Here is a 17,476-nt window from a genome sequence, read left to right as displayed (position 1 = left end):
AGCCTCTCCTCCAGGAGGCGCTGCTGTCGCTTGGCCTTCCTCTTTATCTTCTTCTTCTTATTCTTGGACACCTTCCCCGCCTTCACACACACACACAAACACGCGCGCACGCACGCACGCACCACACACACACACGCACACACAGGCACGTGCACACACACAGGCAAATACACACAAAGGCACACACAGAGGCAAAGACACACACAGAGAGGCACACACACACACAGACAAGCATACATGTGACACACAAGGACACAGACACAAAAACACACACGCGCACACACACACACACACACACACACACACAGACAAGCATACGTGACACACAACGACACAGATACACAAAAAAACACACACACACACACACACACACACACACACAGATGATGGGAGAAAGGGACAAGAGGTCAGGGTAGAAGGGTATCAAGTCCTCAAAACAACTCCATGCATTCACACGTCAACAGGGCGCATGACCGTGATACTGACAGCACACGCTAGGACAACTCCCTCAACACACGCTAGGACAACTCCCTCAACACACGCTAGGACAACTCCCTCAACACAACAAGCATCGGCTTTCAATAAGAACTCTCACTGGAGCAACTGCTACATTTCACCACTGCCTGATGCAATCTCACAAAATATAACCTTGTTATTTCCATGGAGGAACATCCCCATCACTTCACTCACCAATAATCAAATCAAATCCTTTATTTAACCAGATATGCATCATTGAGATTAAAATCTCTTTTGAGTCTCTCAAATCTCTTAAAATCTCTTTTGAATGTGAGCGGCTGTAAACGTTAACTGAGTGAATATTGACAGATTGTTGAAGCTTTACTGTTCTGGTGTGACAGTCTGCAAACCTTAACTTTTAATCAAATACTATAAATGTCTCCGTTCCAATTGGACAGTCTCTAAACCGCGGAATGTAAAATGTCCAGAAAGAGGAGAGGGGCGGTTCCTACGTTCCCGTGCCTGTGGGGGAACCCCCGTCCCCTTTCCCATGGGCCGATCCATCTGCCGCCCCCCCTCCCTCCCTCCCTCCCTCCCTCCCTCCCTCCCTCCTCTCCTCTTTGCCAGACGACCGCCCGGCTATTTTCGGCTGCGCCTCCTTCTCCCGAGGGGATGACTGGGACATTCTCTGGCGAGCACACATTCAGCTTCCCTCCGCGGATCAGTCTGGCCTCGCTCCCCCATTCCCGACGAGCGCGGTGGGCGGGACTACTTGCCTTGACAGACAACTCCTTCAGCCAATCGGAGTAGCAAAACTTTTGCCAAATCCAGTCGGAAGAACGGCGAAAACATCTTTTCCTCTGAGAAACTTCTCTAGTGCATACTCTTGTTCTTGTTTAATTGTTGATATTTAGTCTATTTTTGCGATAACTGCGCTGGCTGTGTTTATTCTACTGATGTTAACGTTACTGCTCATTGCTTCAGGAGACTGTTTCTGTTTTGCCACGGGAACCAATCAGGGACTAAGCTCTACCGGAGAGGGGGGGGGCAGAACAGCAGTCAGAACAGCCCCTGATTGGCCCGGTCAAAACGTAATCGGAGAGAAATCGTTCGAGATAGGGGGAAGTCCAGCGGAGAGAAACTGAAAGAGAGCTCGCGAGGTCAGGATGTTCTCACGCGGCTAGAATAAAATGACAGATGGATCCATACTGCACATATCTGTACGCCTGTAGATGCTACCGATGCACTGGTCCAATTCTTTATAATGCACGTAGTGTGTGTGTGCGTGTGTGTGTGTGCGTGTGTGTCAGCAAGGTAGAGTAGACTCCTCCCATCTGACCGTGTTCCTCACAGCTGACCTCCTGACCTCACATGTGCGCCTTCATGAACCGGGCACGCTCGGACGGAGCGAGCCAGAAATACTGACCCAGCAAACGTGATCCCATCTCTGCCATGAAGCCTGACTGAGATACAGCCAGCTGGACCAGCGCACACACAGATCCAATAACATCAGGCCTCTAGATTGCTATTAACGGACAGTCCGGTTACTGTATATGTATCCCCTATACCTCTGCATGAAAATATTATATTACACACACACACACACACACACATGTACACAGCACTCCAGATACACACACGTGTGCATGCACATGTTCAGGTCAATGCTAGACACCGTACTTCACCCTAGTGACAGTTCTTAGATATACTTCATCACAGTGCTTCCTGGAAGTGTGTGTGCAGTGTTTCCCATACGTACGCTCAGCTGTGCGGCCCGCCAGTTGGGGACTGCCCACTGTTCCGACGTCTCACTAGTCCGAAACTTGTTCACCGATCGTCAGACGTGCCATTGTTCCGACGGCTCAAGAGTCCGACCGACAATGGGATGTTTCGGACTAGTGAGACGTCGGACTAGTGAGACGTCGGATTAATGAGATGTCGGAACAATGGTATGGCACCCGCCAGTTTACGGGTCTTACGCCATGGTGTCATAGTGAGCCCTTCCTCACTACGGCTAACGCTATGCATCTCTAACTCCTATCTCTGGTCTGGCTAGCTACTGTAGCTAGCCTAGTGTTGCGATGATTATACAGTAGCTAAACTGACTCAAATCAATTAAATCTCACCACTCTCAACACGTCTACGATCTGTCTACTACACTAGCTGCTGTTGTCTCATTCTATACTATACTGTAGCTAGCGAATGTTAGCCTAGCGAATGTTAGCCTAGCACTGTGATGTAAGCTAGATAGATCAGACACTTCTTGCCTTGTCAACCCCCCCTCCAGACCTCCCCCTCTCCCCCTGCCACAGCTACACTCCAATCCTGTGGGAAACACTGGTGTGTGTGTGTGTGTGTGTGTGTGTGTGTGTTTCCAGTGTGTTATTAGTCTATCCCCTATACCAGGTCATAAATGAGTGTGTTTCCACATATATGTGTTCCTATGTGTGTGGCCACCGTGGGGGTATTCGGTCGGTGTGTGTGTGTGTGTATCCCAGCGTGCTGTGTGAGTTTATCTCCTCTAGAGAAGGAAGCAGCAGAAAGGACATCTGTCTGAACGTACCTGGGATTCCCGTGGAGCCGTGCTAACTGTCAACCGAATGGGGGGGGGGGGGGAGGGTAGGGAGGATAGTGTGTGTGTGTGTGTGGGGGGGGGGGGGACAGTGTGTGTGTGTGTGTGGGGGGGGGGGAGGGAAGACAGTATGTGTGTGTGTGTGTGGGGGGGGGGGGGGGAGGACAGTGTGTGTGTGTGTGGGGGGGGGGGGAGAGGACAGTGTGTGTGTGTGGGGGAGGACAGTGTGTGTGTGTGGGGGGGGGGCAGTGTGTGTGTGTGTGTGGGGGGGGGGGGTCAGAGGGCGGGAGGGGGATGGAGGGAAAGAGCGGAAGGGTAGGGGGGTGAATGAGGAGGAGGGAGGAGTGGAAGGAGAGGGTGAATGAGGAGGAGGGAGGAGTGGAAGGAGAGGGAAGGGGGGTTGAATGAGGAGGAGGGAGGAGTGGAAGGAGAGGAAAGGAGGGACAGCGCAGCAGGAGGAGCACAGACAGACGGACAGAGAGACAAGAGAAACAGCACAGCATTAGAAACCAAACAGAGACAGAGGGAAAGACGACGACCCGATCTGATACAGACAGCAAGCAAGAGAGAGACAGAGAGAGAGACCGACGAGATATCATAACATGCAAGAGAAGCTCCCCATGACGTTATATCTTAATCATTATAGCCTGGCTAGAGAGAGCTCCTAACAAACCAATGGGCACAGACGGAATCATCACATCTATCCAATCGCAGCGCTCCGTCTCACCGGAGGACCCGGAGGGGGGCGGGGCCCCGGACTGTTGCCAGAAGGTGGCCTCGGCGGCCAGGCGCCTCACGTACACCTCGTCGACGTCTAGAAGGATGTTTTCGGGCTTGATGTCCGTGTGGATGATCTTGCACTTGGTGTGGAGGTAGTCCAGCCCCTGCAGAACCTGGGTGGGGGGACGACGACGACAACGGTTTAGAAAAATGGCCGCCGCCGACCGCGCCTCTTCCGTTTTTTTTTTTAAAGATATTTTTAAGGCCTTTCTGCTTTATTAGGGAAAGGACAGTGTAGGTGATAGACAGGAAAGGTGGGTGGGAGAGAGAGAGAGAGAGAGAGAGAGAGGGGGGAAGACATGCAGCAAAGGGCATGGGCCAGATGGGCCAGATTCGAACCCACACCGCTGCAGAAAGGACTAGCCTTTACATGGTAAGCGACCCAGCCCACTGAGCTACCGGGGTGACCCTCTTCCGTTTTTTAATGAACTGTCCAGAGGTGAGGATCAGCACCGTTGTTTAGGGTGAAAGGTGATGATGATTATAAGGGCCCACAAGCAAGCAGGGCCCACAAAAAAACAAGAGGTCCCTCTTTCTATGACGAAATTATTCTGTATGTAGATCAGTCACACTAATTCTGCATCAGAATTCAAATTAAGCCACAAATAATGCAATACAGATGAAAAAAAGTTTTAAATTCCTGAGCAATACCCCCCTTCTTAAATGGTTTGGTCCATGGTTCATGCTGGCAAGTCTCACCTCTTTTGACATTAACGTCACTATACCGGCTGGCTGTCAAATACTAGCACTAATAGCCTAACGTTAAATCATAAACATCATGCCCAAACATAAATCCACACCAGAAAAGAGTGGAGAGAGAGGCCAGGAGAAAAGGCAGCAGACTGGGAGCCCATAAGCATTTTTTTCCACAAGAAAGCTGAGAGTAGCCATGTTGCTCCTATATATCAGTCGGTCAGTTGCCCGCGGTCTCACAGTAACCATGACAACGAGAGCCGTTAGCCTAGTGTGTTAGAACGTGCTAAGCTAGGTGGCTAACGAGGCTAGTAAGCTTATGTTCTGGTAACAACTCGATCTGGTTAGCTAGCTGCTAGATAACGTTCGCTACCATTAACTAGACAGCTAGCTACAGTGCTAGCAACCAGCTAACTACTGTTCTGGTAGTTACCATTAACTAGACAGCTACAGTAGTAAGCTAGCTTTCGCTAGCCAGCCAGCTGGCACACGTCCAAATACCCAAATACTTTCTGTCCAAATAAATACATAAAAATCCAGTAGCAGCAGCCAGGACACATGTTTCCATTCTCATGAATGTTTAAATTATAATGTGCTATGCTAGCCAGCCGGTCCTGTTGACATGTCTTTTTAAAACCTTTATGTGCTGCTACTCACAGAATCAGCTGTGCTCCCCTCTGATCTAGACACCCACCCCCAGCCCCCAGAAGATGCTTTAGATGGTGAGTGAGTGACTGGTAGACACTGGTTGGCTATTAAACTTATTACTAAACTACTGTACTGCTATGAATAGCAAAATGTAGATGTAAGTTAACCCAGGTTAAGATACCCTACATATGAAACAGTTACATTACATAAAGAAATTCATGGTTAATAAATAAATAAATAAACAGTGTTAAGTTAATTAGCCTAATAGAAATTCATAGAGTTGATTTCTTTGTAAAACCTTTATGTCCTGCTACTCACAGAATCAGCTGTGGCCTCGTCTGACCTAGACACCCACCCCCAGCCCCCAGAAGATGCTTTAGATGGTGAGTGAGTGAGGTAGACACTGGTTGGCTAGTTAAACTTATTACTGAACTACTGTACTGAATAGCAACATGTAGATGTAATCCAGGTAGATAGCCTACATATGAAACAGTTACATTACATAAAGTAAGAAATTCATGGTTAATAAATAAATAAATAAATAAAGTGTTGTTAATTCATAGAAATTCATATAGAGCTGATTTCAGTTTAAATTCTGATTTGTTCAGTTCATTTTTGTTATTTTAGAGAGGGTATTTGGTCTTGAAATAAGAGGCGTTTATTAGCCAATCAACAGCCGCCTAGCCAGCTTCCTGTAAACTACAGTGCTACATAGATTTATTCCCAAGTCTTAAGAAGACACTGTTCTGTTCTTACTGTCTACAGAGCCAGGTCCTAGCCAGTTAGAAACAGAGAGTGAAGGGAGTGAGAGGCTCATAGTAGTTCCAGTCATGAAACTGCTCCAGACAGAGACAGTCCAAGCACAGATAATACACAATGCATAATTTATTTATATAAGTATACCCAGTGTCTATGGAGAGGTTAATTTGAAAAAGAACATAGAGAAACAGAAAAACAATACATAATAAATAAAAAATAAAAAAGGGGTCGAAAAAGGGCCCACACCAATATTCCCAGAATTCCTAGCAACGGCCCTGGCGAGGATGGCGTCTCACCGATGGAAACTGCCAACAGGCACCAGTTTCCTGGACACTCGGCAAAGTACTGACCAATACAGTGGAATGAAAGCGCTGTCTCTCTGTCCTAGTCTGAACTAGAATAGAATAGAACTTGCTCCATATTGAGTGAGCTAGATGTACCTGCAGACACAGAGGACAGACCGAAAGTGTGTTTGTGTGTGTGTGTGTGTGTGTGTGTGTGTGTGTGTGTGTGTGTGTGTGTGTGTGCGCGCGTGACTGACCTGCCGGAGGATGCTCTTCACACACACCAGGGGCAGACCCATGTAGTTGGACTTGATGATCCACTTCAACAGCTGGTGGCCCAACACCTCCAGAACCATACACACGTCTGACACACACCGGGGTTAGGGAGGTCAACCAACCAGCATAGTACACGTCTCGATGACTGGGATTAGCTGGGGTTAGACGTAGAGTGCAGGCCTACGGGATTATGACCAGTTTATTAAAGGTTTGAGTAGCAGGGTTCGGGAGGGGGGAGAGAAGAGAGGGGGAGAGAAGAGAGGGGGAGAGAGGATGCACAGTACGAGGACGACGGTGGAGAGAACGACAAGAAAAACGCAGATATTCAACGTGAGACAGGTGAAGGAGGTGAGACAGGTGAAGGAGGTGAGACAGGTGAAGGAGGTGAGACAGATGGAGGTGAGACAGGTGAAGGAGGTGAGAGGAAGAAGGGATGGAAATGTGTGATGGGTGAAGAAGGTGAGAGAGATGCCCCATACTACACAAATTCATGATGATTTTGGGCTGATTTTTTTTTTTTTTTTTTTTTTTTAAGTGTCCAGCATCCGGTCCGATTATGAAGGTGACATAATCGAAGATCAGCGATTTAGCGTCTGGGACGCCCTACGACAACCCGATTTTTGCATGTCAGAATTTTTTGTATTTTCCTGCCTAGTCTGACATCTCCTGCCACCATGCCTACGATGTACCTTGACGTTGACCAATAGGATGACAGTGTTCTTTACATGATAACACATCCGTTACCTCAAGTTCTCCTTGAAGGACAGACAGCCCATACTGTCCTCTTGGTGACACCCAGGAACGGGTCCACAATCGTTTTTTCTTTATTTTATTTTTCTTCTTTGACTCTGAGCAACACATCTTGCGCTGAATTCCGACTTCCTGTCAGAATCCCACTCCCCTTCGCGTTTAGTTCAATCTGCGCTCTTCTGACAAAACAAGTGTTTATAGTTTCTACCACTCAGCAAAGACACAGACATCACAAGAGGAGTTTGTCACAAAAAGCGAGGTTATTTTAGGTTTTAAGATGACCACATTGCAATGCGAACCTATGGCTAGCTACTGCTATAACATCCACGATAATCAACTACGAGAGCACTTGGAATAGGAACCTACAAAATAGTTTACAAGTAATAGGATTACATTCATATAAAGTCATATTATTTATCCCTCCTCACATTTATTGTGGTAAGCCTGCACTGAATCGGTAGATAAAAAGGGATGAATCGCACACAAAAACTTAATAGGCTACTTTAACTGTATCAACTGTAGTTTTAACGAGGCAGGTCTAGCCTCGTTGTGGTAGCCTACATATCAAATCAAATCAACATTTATTTCTTAAGCTCGTTTAAAACGACAGCAGTCGACCAAAGTGCTGTACAAAGGTGGGTCCTGGGTAACAATCAACAAAACAAGGAAATTACAGCAAACAATCCAGACATTGAACATAAACAAGGCTTGAGCACAGACTGGTTAAAACGCCAGGGAGAAAAGGAGGTTTTTAGGGAGGATTTTATGAGCACAGACTGGTTAAAACGCCAGGGAGAAAAGGAGGTTTGTAGAGAGGATTTTAAAAACTCAAGGGTCTGAGCGGTTCTAATATGGAGGGGCAGGTTGTTCCATATCCAGGGGGCAGCCGTCACAAAAGCCCTGTCGCCTCGAGACTCGAGTCTGGTTTTAGGCGCCTCCAACAGCAGTTGGTCAGCAGACCTGAAGACTCTGGCTGGGGTGTGGTCATGCAGGAGCTCGGGGAGGTACAGAGGAGCCAGGCCGTTTAGGGCTTTAGAAACCATTAGCAAGAGTTTAAAATCGATGCGATAGCGGACAGGGAGCCAGTGGAGTGAGGCCAGGACTGCCGTGATGTGGTCATGCTTTTTCTTGCCTGTGAGGAGGCGAGCAGCAGCATTCTGGACAAGCTGTAGTCGGCTGAGGGAAGACTGGTCCATGCCAACATACAGGGCGTTACAGTAGTGATGAAGGCATGGATCACCCTCTCTAGGTCAGTATCAGAGAAGTAGGGCCTGGTCTTAGCTAGGAGACGCAGTTGAAAAAAGCCCGTCTTTACTATAGCACTGATCCGTTTATCAAATTTAAAATCACTGTCAAAAACCACCCCGAGATTCTTCACAGAGGAGTGAATGTTGGAGCTCGAGGGGTCCAGGGAATCGACAGAGCAGGCTGAGGGAGCGCGTCATCCAAAAAGGACGATCTCAGTCTTGGACTCATTAAGATTTAGAAAGTTATGCCGGGCTCACACTACAGGATATTTAAAATCCTAACCAATTTCGAAATCGGGTTACATCACGCACATAAGGAGAATCAGATATTCTTCTTTCGCATCTCAAACAAGCACACACAGCAAGATTTGAATAAAACGTCTCATCACACACTACAGGATCTTATCGTGCCCGAGGGAGCAACGAACCACTGGTCTCGCCGTCTCACTTGTAAAGTCGGGACGTAATAATCTTAAATATCAAACATGTTTGATATTATCGGGGCCGCCCCGATGGGTCTGTGAGCCGATCTGGAGGTATAAGATTGGATCTGTAAACCCCTCACATTACAAGATAATCTGGGACGATCATCGGCCCCGACCAACGTTCCAGACCAGATTTCTCCTCCGATTGTCGGGAGGGGTGAATGGGGGATAAATCAGCCCAAAAATCCTATAGTCTGAGCCCGGCATTAGAGCTCATCCAAGACTTGACCTCAGATGGCTCCATTACTGGACTGCCTGAGTGAAGTCAGACATATGGTTTTGGCAGTCAGAAGATAACTCAAAACTCAAAGATAGTGAAGGGGAGTCAGATTCTGCCGGGGAGTCAGAATTATTTGGCACAACACCCCGTCACCATAATTTACAGTATAAATACAGCTTGAGTGCATACAATACATCTTCCACGACTGACAATTTCTTCACCGAACTCTCTGAACTCGCGCAATGACACGCATGGTCGTGAAAGACAGCATACGATGATTTGTCACGGTCATTCGTGTAGTGTTGTCCCCAGTGTCCCGGCCACTACACGGCAATAATTGATACAACTGTGATCGCCTAATCTGACATGGTGACCATCATGAAAGACAAAGATATTGTGTAGTCTCTACGAGCCATTAGTGAGTGAGTGAGTGAGTGAGTGAGTGAGTGAGTGAGTGAGTGAGTGAGTGAGTGAGTGAGTGAGTGAGTGAGTGAGTGAGTGAGTGAGTGAGTGAGTGAGTGAGTGAGTGAGAGAGAGACGGGAGAATGGACGGATGGAAGTTTCTAGAAGGATACGGACTCCGTTGATTCCGGAGATCTTGAAGTCGTCTATCAGCTGGACCATGGTCTCTCTCTTGGCGTCCGTGGGGTCGCTGTCCCGCACCTGAAGACGCACACACACACACACACACCATAGAGATGTCACTGATAGACTCATGAGGAGAGCCTCTGTAGTCTGTGTTGAAACAGTGAGGAGAAGATGGAGGAGAGAAGGAGAGAGGGAGAGAGTAGAGGGGAGTGTGGGGGGGGGTTAGGGAGGACAAGCAGAAGAAAGGAGGGAGGGAAGGGGGAAGCACTCACACATCTCAGTAGTTTGATCTCATCCAGAGCCGTCTCTGTGTAGTGCTGGGCGCTCTTCACCACCTTCAGAGCCACAAAACGCTTCCTCCTAGAGGACCACACACACACACAACCGTCTGGCAACCTAATATCAATCAACTAGTATCCTCTCTCTCTCTCACACACACACAACCGTCTGGCAACCTAATATCAATCAACTAGTATCCTCTCTCTCACACACACACACACACACACACACACACACACACAACCGTCTGGCAACCTAAAATCAATCAACTAGTATCCTCTCACACACAGCATTAGGTCTCGAACTATCTGCCTGCGTATGTATTTGTGTGGTGTGTGTGTGTGTGTGTGTGTATTACTCACTGCAGGTCCCAGCAGAGCCAGACTGTAGAGAAATGGCCCCAGCCCAGTTTCCTCACTACATGGTAGCGACCGTTGAACAGGTCTCCTATCTTCACTGGGTAGTAGCCACCTGGAACACACACACGCACACACACGCACACACACACACACACACACACACACACACACACACACACACACACACACACAGTATTACTTTACAAACATCAGACACAGTGATCAGTAATTTGACATACTGACCAACTGACACAGTAATCCTTGCTGTACATAGCCAGTAATAAGATCTAGCCATCTACCTTTGCAGTAATCTGTTCCAGGATCTGCTGTACCAGTAGTCTTAACAGTGATCCAATGATCTAGTGATCTACCTTTGCAGTAATCTTAAAGGACCATACTGGTCTAAATATGATTTGATCTCCTAAAGCTAGTCACCCAATGTATATCACACATATTACCGCAATCAATTTTCCGAAGCAAAGCTCACGTTAAAAGATATTTGCATTTTCGGGTTTTACTTACATTTCAAAAGTTGAACAGGATGGCATTAAAACATATTTTTAAATTGTTCCCTCGTTACACTGACAAACTCGCCCCAGTTAGTTTCAAATAATTTTCAATAGTTTTCATTTTATATTATTTTTGTTTGAATCCGTTGAACTCCTGGGCTATATTCTCTAATCCACCTCCGCTAGATTCTCTACCCAGCATTCCTAGCAACGGCTGCCATGTAAACAGGAAGAAGACAGACCGTTGGCGTAGGCTGTGCAAAGAGGGTTAAAACGAAAATAATAACTACTGAAAATTATTTGAAACTAACCGAGGCGAGTTTGTCAGCGCAACGAGGGAACAATTTAAAAATAGGTTTTAAAGCCATCACGTTCAACTTCTGAAATGTAAGTAAAACATGAAAATACAAATATCTTTTAACGTGAGCTTTATTTCGGAAAACGGTAATGTGATATACGTTGGGTGACTAGTTTTAGGAGATCAATATTTAGACCGGTATGGTCCTTTAACAGTGATCCAGTGATCTACCTTTGCAGTAATCTTAAGTGATCCAGTGATCTACCTTTGCAGTAATCCGATGGATCCTCCTGCTCTTCATCGTCAGATCCCAGCAGCTCCGGAGGGGGCGGGGTAAAGTCTGGCGGGGGCGGGGTCAGAGCCTGTGGGGGCGTGGCCTGAGACGTAGCCAACAGCGTGGGAGGCGTGGAGGAGAGGATGGGCGGTAACCCTAGTGACGGGGCGATGGACGCGTACAGGGCCTCGGGGGTGTCTGGAGAAGACAGGACGTCGGGGGAGGAGGAAGGGGGGATGGGGATGGACCGGGAGGCCGGGGGAGGGCAGGGGGTCTGGGAGGACGAGACCGGGGAGGGGGGGTGACGATTCCGTGCCGTGCGAGAGAAGATGAGGGCGGGCTGAGGGTCCGGGGGGGTCTGGGACAGGCTGTGGGCGGCGGTGGGGGGCAGGGGCACCGGCGGGGTCTGGGAGAGGTTCAACGGGGCGGGAGCGGGTTGTAGGTCGGGGGGGCTCTGGGACAGGTTAAGAGGGGTGGTGGGCGGAGTCTTGGGGGGAGTGGCGGGTCTGTGGATGGTGAGGATGTGGCACAGTTCATCTGTGGGCGGGATCTGGGACCTGAGACGAACACAAGACAGCAGATTGGTCGATCACTCAGCAAGGTAACTGTCAGGACAACGGCCAAGACAGCTAGTACAGAGAGACCTTCACTAGCAGCTGAAATTCTGCTCAGTTTGACTGTCTGGAGAAAGTGGTGGCTTTTCTCAAACTAATAAGCACTGGCAAGATTAATTTCCCTGAAAAACAACGATAATCCATCCACAGACGACAAATCTGTCTGGTCATGAGGCAGAATACTGTGTTTCCCACAAGTCATCAGCAATATTGTCGTGTACTTTGCCAAACACAATGACGAATGAGGGACTCGTGTTTCAGTCAGTGAGACACAGCACCAAATCAAAGTCAGTATCACACACGAGGGACTTGTCAGTATTTCAGCCTCAGTTCAGGCCTATAAAGAGCTACAGTACAATGCCAGTGCTAAATCATTCGTGGATTATGTAATCAACAGTATGCCAATGTTAGTACCATGCCCTCTATCCCATGGCCTGCTATATAAACCTCCAGCCCCCATCCATGCGTGTGATGGACATTGTGAAGGTTTCCCAGGGCTAAATTAAAACAGGCTCACAAGAGAGTGACCAAGAGAGGGAGGGAGGGAGGGGGGTGAGTGACCAAGAGGGGAGGGAGGGAGGGGGGTGAGTCAATGTGCTTATGTGGAGAGGTGAGATCTCCCTGGGTATTTTTAGCATCACATGCTCATAGACATGCACCCACCCAGCCGCAGAATCCAGAACATGCTCCGTTAGCCTAGCATGCTAGCAGGCTACAGCTACAGTACTAGCTCGCTAGCTAGCTTAGCAAGAATGCTCCCGGGATAGGAGGGATGACTTACCCAATATCCAAATTGGCTATGTCTTCGGAGGCTCCTTTACGGTGCTTCTTGCCTTTCTTCCGGTGTTTCTTGCCGTGGCTGGGGGTGTTGCTACCGCTGGTCAATGCTGTGGATCAGACCCCAGATCAGATCTAGTGAGACGAGGCTTAGCTGACCGTTGCTAGCAGCGCATCTGCAACCAGCTTTCATGATATCCGACAGCTTTCATAATAATATCCATAGTCGTAACGCTAGCGAACACAGAGCTGAAATCATTGATTCATACACAGATCGACAAGCACCAGAGTGACCCACAGTGATGACTGGCATAAACTGACAACTCTGTCGCCATATAATAACCTAAATCGCAAGATAGATATTAGGTCGCAATTGGCAGCAAGGCAGGCTAGCAGGTCAGCTGGCTATAGCTAGCAGTGCTTTTATACAACCATAAGCGGAAACATTTGACATCTCGACGAAGGGTTCAAGCAATCGTCATTAGGACAACGGCAAAAACGCAACATTCAATAGCACAGACATGATTTCGTCCTGTTTTAAAACTCTCACCGTTCATGGATATCATCAGGACAGCTGTCACCACGCACACTGGCTGTCAGGGCTTGGGTTGGCGCAGGCGCAGTGACTGGTGGTGAGTGAGCGGAGCAGGGGGGTAAAGGATGATGCTATATCCATTTACTGTAACTAGTGTATTAGATCAAAGTAGAGGTGGGGAAACTACTATACACAAGTACTTCATTGAGTATACTGTATGTAGAGTACATACACAGATAGCAGGCTATTTCCAAGTGTTCATGTCTGAGTTCTTTGTGTGTGTGTGTGTGTGTGTGTGTGTGTGTGTGTGTGTGTGTGTGTGTGTGTGTGTGTGTGTGTGTGTGTTAATGTAAATTGGGATTGCATTTTCATTTCATTCCACTTTTGCATGCATTCTTTCAGTCAATATTCAAATTCAATTGTGTGATTTGCATTTGCATTTTCATGTACCTGGTATGCACATTCACTGTCAATATTAAAATGATAATGAAATCCATTTGACATTTCATTTTCAAAGTAATGCCATGCTTTGTACCTGACAAAATGCAAATGTTCATTCTAATACTACTCTATTAACACAATAAAAAAATCTCATAATTTAACACAGTATTTAAATATTGGAATACCTTAGGTGGGACAAACTTGCTCAATCCTGTGAGCGCATCTGCTGAATGGGTGATTAGCTGCTGATCCACTTCACCATCATACAGCAAAAGATGCTGTTCCATCATTCATTTCAATGGCAGAGTTGAACCACAAGGGGCAAAAATTTGCCAGTCTTACTACTGCGCTACCGTAAAAAGACCAGTGATATCACTTTTGCGTTTCCTTAGTGCCTTTTCGACTGATAGATCTTGGGACCCTAGAACAGCTGTTATGGCACAAAAACCATCACCCCCTCCCCCCATTCAGAATGTACTGTTGGTGTAAGTCCCACCACCAGCTCTTCCAGACTCCACCCCTTGGGCAGACCAACCACCTCCAGTCCAGGGACCCGAGCAGTGTGCATGACCCTGCCCCCGCTCTCTGAAACCTGAACCGTCTCAGATTGAGCCTTTTCTGTAGACTCAGTGGAACGGGAGGGACAGAATCCACAAAGCCTCTCGGGTTTTGGTAATAGTTCACTCTTAGACTGGAAGGACATGGTATACATGTGTTCTGTCTTATGAGTTTCTCCCATTGTCTGGTTTTTAATTTCCTTTGATCATAGAAAAATCTAAACTATGGAATTGTTTAAGACATGGACATGTGCCGATTTGGTTCGAGGTCCGCCAGCGGATTCAGCCGGAGGTCCGCCAGCTCGTCCATTGGAGACCCGCTGTAGATCTGCTAGCCTTGTGTTATCTGGGTTTATCCCTGACCTTTGTCCAGAAACAGAAGTTGAACCAATTGCAGCAAAATAGCTAACATTACAGGAATCATCAGTGTAACTGCTTTAGCCACTGACCGCTACCATTAATGTTATGGAAGCTGCTGCTAGTTGTTGTGAGCTCATGAGATAACTGGTTATCCCGCTTTTATTGTGCTGGATTAGCATTGGAAGCATTGGAAATTATGTGTCCAGGTGACAAGACCTATCTTAATTTATCAGACATTATTTCATGTAATTTCAATTCACAGCTATTTCAGTGGCATGACTAGCTTCCGTCCTACCAGTCCTGAACAGAAACAAGCCAGTCACACACATAAGCCAGGCTGGACCTGGCCTGGTTTACCTTTGGCTCTCTGCTTTCTGTTTCCCCTCCTCTGCCTTGCAGCATTCTCTATGAGCCTGTTCTGCTAAGTGCTTACTGTGCTTTGTTATATGATTCACTTAAATATCATATTAGAGACTACAGGGATAGCTAACACATAATGGCCTACCATGTAGGCAACTTCTCTGTAACTCTGTTTACCGTCTGTAAAGCACATTATGTTGCCACTGTGTATGAAATGCGCTATACAAATAAAGTTTGATTTGATCTTGCTTGCCTGAAGAAGACCACGATGGAAATAAGTCACCAGACTTGATGGTGTTTTTAAATCCTCGTCAGAATGGTTTTAATGATGTTGCCCAACTGGGAAGCACTATATTTTCACATTCTTTCTAATAAAATCAATCAATCAATCAATCAATCACTCCATCTAATGGCAGTGTGGTGCAAATAAACATAGAAAATTGGCAGTTGGACCTACCAGTCCTTCTGCAATAAATATGAAGTGTGAAATACCAACATAGCTAGTGCTACTAAACACCTCAAGCTCTTCTCTCTGTGGATGTAGAAAGTACCCATGGTTTCTTGAGGAAACTGGACTATACATTTACTGAGACACCAAGCATAGGTTTTTATTATTTAAATAACTAAATGTTCTTGGCAGCTGACCCCTTGCAGGGCATGGATGATTTTATGCCTGTCCCTCTCTGCTTGGTCCAAGAGTTTCAGCAGGATTACTGTACATCAGTTAGTGCAAATTAAATGCCTTCCACAGGGAGATGGTTCCAGAAACTGACAGGTATGAGATGCTAAACATGTTAAAACAGACATGTCTTCAGAAGTGATTGCAGGTACAAACCTTTTCCGTTAACAATGAAGACGGTGTAAAGCAGCCTGAAGCATGTACAGTACGCCATACATGACAAGCAGGCGATGGGAAGGAGAGAGCTCTCTGGAAGAATGGGTTATTCTCAGACTGGGATTTCAGTGAAGGGGGGTTAGGGGTGTTAGTGTCAAATAGTCAGACACGCATATACCTGTATGTATGGCGTTTTTTTTTCTGACCAAATTTATTTTTATCTACAATCTTCATGAACATTCACAGGTATGTAGTACATTATATTATTATATACAATACATATTATTTCCACCTGAAAAAAAACATAAGGGGTATGTACGGCGTTTTTTTTTCAGACCACATTTATTTTTATCTACAATCTTCATGAACATCCACAGGTATATAGTAAAAGCAATTCTTATCAGAGATCTGCCACCCAGGGGTGTCTAGTCCATTCCTAGGCCGAGCACTGAACAATTTAATTTCCACCTGAAAAAAAACATAAGGGGTATGTATGGCGGTTTTTTTTCAGACCAAATTTATTTTTATCAACAATCTTCATGAACATTCACAGGTATATAGTACAAGCAACTCTGATCAGAGATCTGCCACCCAGGGGTGTGTAGTCCAATACTAGGCCGCGCAGTGAACAATTTAATTATTTCCAGCTGAAAAAAAACATAATATGTATGGCGTTTTTTTTTTCAGACCAAATTTATTTTTATCTACAATCTTCATGAACATTCACAGGTATATAGTAAAAGCAATTCTGATCAGAGATCTGCCACCCAGGGGTGTCTAGTCCATTACTAGGCCGAGCAGTGAACAATTTAATTATTTCCACCTGAAAAAAAACATAAGGGGTATGTATGGCGGTTTTTTTTTCAAACCAAATTTATTTTTATCTACAATCTTCATGAACATTCACAGGTATATAGTACAAGCAATTCTGATCAGAGATCTGCCACCCAGGGGTGTCTAGTCCACTCCTAGGCCCCGCAGTGAATAAATTAATTATTTCCACCTGAAAAAAACATAAGGGGTATGTATGGCGTTTTTTTTTCAGACCAAATTTATTTTTCATCTACAATCTTCATGAACATTCACAGGTATGTAGTACAAGCAATTCTGATCAGAGATCTGCCACCCAGGGGTCTCTAGTCCATTACTAGGCCGAGCAGTGAACAATTTAATTATTTCCACCTGAAAAAAAACATAAGGGGTATGTATGGCGTTTTTCTTTCAGACCAAATTTATTTTTATCTACAATCTTCATGAACATTCACAGGTATGTAGTACAAGCAACTCTGATCAGAGATCTGCCAACCAGGGGTGTGTAGTCCAATACTAGGCCGTGCAGTGAACAGTTTAATCATTTCCACCTGAAAAAAAACATAAGGGGTATGTATGGCGTTTTTTTTTCAGACCAAATTTATTTTTCATCTACAATATTCATGAACATTCACAGGTATGTAGTACAAGCAACTCTGAACAGAGATCTGCCACCCAGGGGTGTCTAGTCCATTCCTAGGTCTCGCAGT

General features: G+C 46.3%; 1 protein-coding gene across 1 annotated transcript in view; it reads right to left on the bottom strand.

Annotated features, from left to right (window-relative positions):
* srpk3 (SRSF protein kinase 3) overlaps positions 1 to 13,430 on the bottom strand; it is a 19,919-nt gene extending 6,489 nt beyond the window's left edge. The window contains exons 1-11 of the mRNA XM_084446215.1: positions 13,419 to 13,430; positions 12,873 to 12,978; positions 11,794 to 12,034; positions 11,469 to 11,751; positions 10,400 to 10,508; positions 10,031 to 10,118; positions 9,746 to 9,833; positions 6,450 to 6,556; positions 3,756 to 3,921; positions 3,020 to 3,045; positions 1 to 80 (exon numbers count right to left, since the gene is read on the bottom strand). The exon at positions 1 to 80 is cut by the window's left edge and continues 137 nt beyond it. Coding sequence (XP_084302341.1) covers positions 1 to 80; positions 3,020 to 3,045; positions 3,756 to 3,921; positions 6,450 to 6,556; positions 9,746 to 9,833; positions 10,031 to 10,118; positions 10,400 to 10,508; positions 11,469 to 11,751; positions 11,794 to 12,034; positions 12,873 to 12,978; positions 13,419 to 13,425 — 1,301 coding nt within the window. The 5' untranslated portion in view covers positions 13,426 to 13,430. The remainder of the gene's footprint in view (positions 81 to 3,019; positions 3,046 to 3,755; positions 3,922 to 6,449; positions 6,557 to 9,745; positions 9,834 to 10,030; positions 10,119 to 10,399; positions 10,509 to 11,468; positions 11,752 to 11,793; positions 12,035 to 12,872; positions 12,979 to 13,418) is intronic.
* Positions 13,431 to 17,476: the final 4,046 nt, after the last annotated feature.

Source organism: Borostomias antarcticus (genome assembly GCF_949987555.1).
Source record: "Borostomias antarcticus genome assembly, chromosome: 11".
In the NCBI taxonomy this organism is placed as follows: Eukaryota; Metazoa; Chordata; class Actinopteri; order Stomiiformes; family Stomiidae; genus Borostomias; species Borostomias antarcticus.
Note: the sequence above shows the minus strand (reverse complement) of the source record. Positions and strands in the feature narration are given on the sequence as shown.